The sequence below is a fragment of the Xyrauchen texanus genome, chromosome 3 (assembly GCF_025860055.1).
Source record: "Xyrauchen texanus isolate HMW12.3.18 chromosome 3, RBS_HiC_50CHRs, whole genome shotgun sequence".
Lineage (NCBI taxonomy): Eukaryota > Metazoa > Chordata > Actinopteri > Cypriniformes > Catostomidae > Xyrauchen > Xyrauchen texanus.
This window is the reverse complement of record NC_068278.1, coordinates 6,934,711-6,938,411: the sequence shown is the minus strand read 5'-3', so window position 1 is coordinate 6,938,411 and position 3,701 is coordinate 6,934,711. Positions and strand designations below refer to the sequence as shown.

The following is a 3,701-nucleotide window of genomic DNA, read 5'->3' as shown; positions in this document are numbered from 1 at the left end:
CAAACAGAACAAGCAGTACACATACTCAACAAAGATAATTATCTCTCTGGACCAATCATATTAATGTGGCTAATTGATTGGCGGAGGAAACAGAGTAATGATGAACAGGTGACTAAGAACTGCTCAAGATGTTTGTCATCAATAAAACAGACACACACACTGTCACAACATACTTCAAGTAAAATACTGACTCTGTAGTGACTTTAAGTGTGTTTGTTTGAGCTTGTTTTTGAAATGGCTCCTAAAAAAGCTGCTGTGGAGCCAACTGCCACAATCTCAAAGGATTCTGAGCCAGAAACTTTAGAAGAAACAAAAACAGGTTTGTACACCCAAAGTTTGTTTATTTCAGAATAAAACTTTACTTTAAAAATCCTAAAGTAATACTAATGCTAAAAGAATGTTAGTTTGCTGGTTACTTCAGGACACAAATGTCACACCCTAATGCCATACGAGAATATTGCTTCTATAGAAAACTTACATTTTTCTACTGTGTTTCATTAGGTGTGGATTGCACCAACAAGGATTAATCTTATTTGAATTCAATCAAGGTTTATCTGACTTGTTGCACCAAACTTCAAGCCTCGTTTAAATAATAATCAGGGTTACATTTTAGCCATTGTCTTGGATCTTGATTTAAATTTTACAGTAAATCTTAGTTAACATTCATTCTGTTACTCATTTATTTTCAACTGTTAAATCTCAGTTAAGGATTAACTTTTTAAAATTGTAAATTAACAGTGGATGTGCAGTCATTCCTCAGACATTTATCATAATGGGTCAGTATGGTCTGAAATGCTGGACCACTGGCTGCAACATGTGCTTTTAAATTCAGAGAGTGTCAGCTCGTCTTGGTTGTGTCCTGATTACCTGCTTCCCCATCCTTTACATGCTGGGACATGGGACAGAGGAGGGTCTCCCGAGAAGCGAGAGTACAATGTCATTTTGGATTTTAATGAGGGGGGTTACAAGCGACCAATGATCTCTTTGCTCCCCACTCGTATGCTCGTTTCAGCCGATAGTATAGGCTGTTTATTCTGGCCACAATGGTGGTGCTGACGAGGAGTGGTGGTTAATCTGAGACCTGTGTGGTCCTTTAATTATGATGCTGTATTTTAAGGTTTATGACCTTGTCACAGCAGCAGTTACAATTTTCTTAACCTCCTTGATCAGCCCAGTGTAATAGCGATCTATGTAAGTTCAGAATCCATCATGGTGGACAAAATTAATCACAGGTGCCCAGTTTTAATAACTGGTTAAAAGCATAAAATGTAAGTGGTGTTACACTTCTAATAAAATTGAACCAACCCTGGATTAACTCTAAACTCTGCTTAATTTAATCCTTATTGGTGCAACCCACCCTAGGTGTTTTAAATGTAGTTTCAGATGTGTCCGAGGGAACGAGCAGTAAAGCGGCTGTACGGAAGGTTTCTCCTCACCCATCTACAATGGAGATGGTGAAAGAAGCTCTGAAAGAGCTTGACTCCAGGAAGGGGGTTTCAGCTCAGGCCATCCGTGGGTACATCAAAGAGAGATACACGACTGTTGACGAGACCCGACTCAAGTTTATGGTGCGGCGAACCCTGACCAAAGGCATCGAGACTGGCGTGTTTGTGAGGCCTGCAAATTCTGGGCCAACCATGACAGGGGCTCAGGGACGCTTTCGGGTAACCTGCAATTTATTCCCTGGATAACTTCTTAGTCTAGAGTCCTCCCATTAAAATCCTACAGGATAAATGGAACTATTTTATTTTTCACCAGAAATTTTATCCAGCTGGACCCTTATTTTGGATCCCATTCAAACATTCTAATTGTTTGTGATTGAACTGATCAATGTGTCTTTGGATCTGTGCATTTTATGTATAAATTGGTCACAGTGTGTCTTTTTTATTATTTCAGATTGCTTCAAAGACTAAGGCAAAAGAGGCCAAAGCACAGTCGAAGGAAAATGCTGATCCCAACTTGCAGAAAGCGCCCAAACCTAAAAAAGCCAAGGCATCTAAAGTCATGGCTGAAGGTGTGTCTAAGTGCTACTAAGTGTTTGCTGTCTTAAGCATGAAGCCCTGGTAATTTGAACTGAACCTGTAAATCCATAAAATATTAATTGTTGATTTTGGCTTTCAAAAGAGTTTTTGTAGGTGTAGCCTCCATGGTCTTTTTGCATGGGCGGGTATTTCGCAATTTCCCATCAATGACCCATTTTTCTCTTAAGGGGCAAGCGAAGAGAAGCCGAAATCCACAAAGAAAAAGGCGACTAATGATGTGAGTGCTTTTGTAGTCTTCGTCTACTGCATGAGTAGATTTTTACAGCTGTATATTCCGAACACCATCTTTCCTCCCTTAGGATGTGAAGCCAAAAGCGTCTGTGCGCAACGGCACTGCCTCAAAGGTAGCCCCTGCTAAGAAGCCCAAGGCAAAGATTGCTGCAGGGGAGGGTGCACCTGAGCCCAAACCGAGCAGGGCTAAAGCCTCAAAAAAAGAGGGTGCTGAGGAACCAGCAGCAAAGAAAGCGGGAAGGAAGGCAAAGACTGCAGCTACACCAGAGGAGAGTGAAACTGGAGAGAAGGGAGCTGCAGTAGCTAAAGCTCCTGGGAAACGAGGAAGGAAGTGATCCAGGATCTCGACTGTTTTTATCCCTTATATGGCATCTTTTATTTATGCACCTTACACAAAAATAAAGACTTACATTTTGAAGAGATCTGTAGATTTGTCTTCTGAAACTTGTGAAATCCATAGAATTCAGGTTTTAGAGGTGTTTAAGGCTGTGCATGACATGCTTTAGCCACCCTGCTGAAACTAGTTCATGACGTGAGTTTACCATTTATATGATTTAATATGAAATGTGACAATTTGTAAATTTTTTTTTTTTTTTTTTTTTAATAGAATTTGTTTTTTCTCCCATTTTGGAATACCCAATTCCCATTACTTACTAGGTCCTCCTGGTGGCGTGGTTACTCACCTCAATCCGGGTGGCGGAGGACAAGTCTCAGCTTCTGAGACCACCAATCCAAGAATCTTATCACATGGCTCGTTGCGCATGACACCGCAGAGACCCCCAGCATGTGGAGGCTCATGCTACTCTCCGTGATGCATGCACAACTTACCACGTGTTCCATTTGATAGAGAGAAGACTGCTAATGAGGAGGTTAACCCTTGTGACTCTACCCTTCCTAGCAAATGGGCCAATTTGGTTGCTTAGGAGGCCTGGCTGGAGTAACTCAGCACACCCTGGATTCTAACTCATGACTCCAATGGTGGTAGTCTGCGTCAATACTCACAGAAAAACTTTTAGATTTAAGAGAATATGAATCATAGAGCAATTGCATAGGATTTTAAAAGTTTTTTTGGAGTCAATAGAATCACTTTATGATCCAAATGGGGTGTGGCGTGGTGTGAATTGGGTGTTCCCTATAGTCTTGAGGGATGCAGACAGATAGGCTGAGTTCAGAATTTCATACTACTCGTAATACTGTCATATTTGTCTATGGCAGAAATAGAGTAGTATGCAATTCTGAACTCAGCAATACACTTGCTCAGAACTGCTGTGATGCGTTTGTTGAACCTTGAATATAATTTAGCAAAAAAGTCACGGAATTTTAAGCTTTAGAGTAAGGCACTTTCCTCTGCCAGGGTTCTAAAAAGACTATATTTATTGAAACATCTTTCGTGTTGAACAAGAAAAAAAGTAATGCGGTTTTGGAACG

General features: G+C 40.7%; 1 protein-coding gene across 1 annotated transcript; it reads left to right on the top strand.

Moving 5' to 3' along the window:
* The first annotated feature begins 234 nt into the window (after positions 1–234).
* LOC127633927 (histone H1-beta, late embryonic) lies at positions 235–2,608 on the top strand. The gene is made up of 5 exons (XM_052113307.1): positions 235–319; positions 1,384–1,664; positions 1,897–2,014; positions 2,210–2,259; positions 2,342–2,608. Exons 1-5 carry the CDS (start codon positions 235–237, stop codon positions 2,606–2,608), a joined length of 801 nt encoding a protein of 266 aa, XP_051969267.1.
* Positions 2,609–3,701: the final 1,093 nt, after the last annotated feature.

Bases quoted from the DNA above. Each gene is read 5' to 3' on its own strand.
- LOC127633927 (XM_052113307.1), top strand. From the start codon at position 235: ATGGCTCCTAAAAAAGCTGCTGTGGAGCCAACTGCCACAATCTCAAAG. The intron at 320-1,383 runs GTTTGTACACCC...ATGTAGTTTCAG, and splicing joins TTTAGAAGAAACAAAAACAG to ATGTGTCCGAGGGAACGAGC. The intron at 1,665-1,896 runs GTAACCTGCAAT...TTATTATTTCAG, and splicing joins GGGCTCAGGGACGCTTTCGG to ATTGCTTCAAAGACTAAGGC.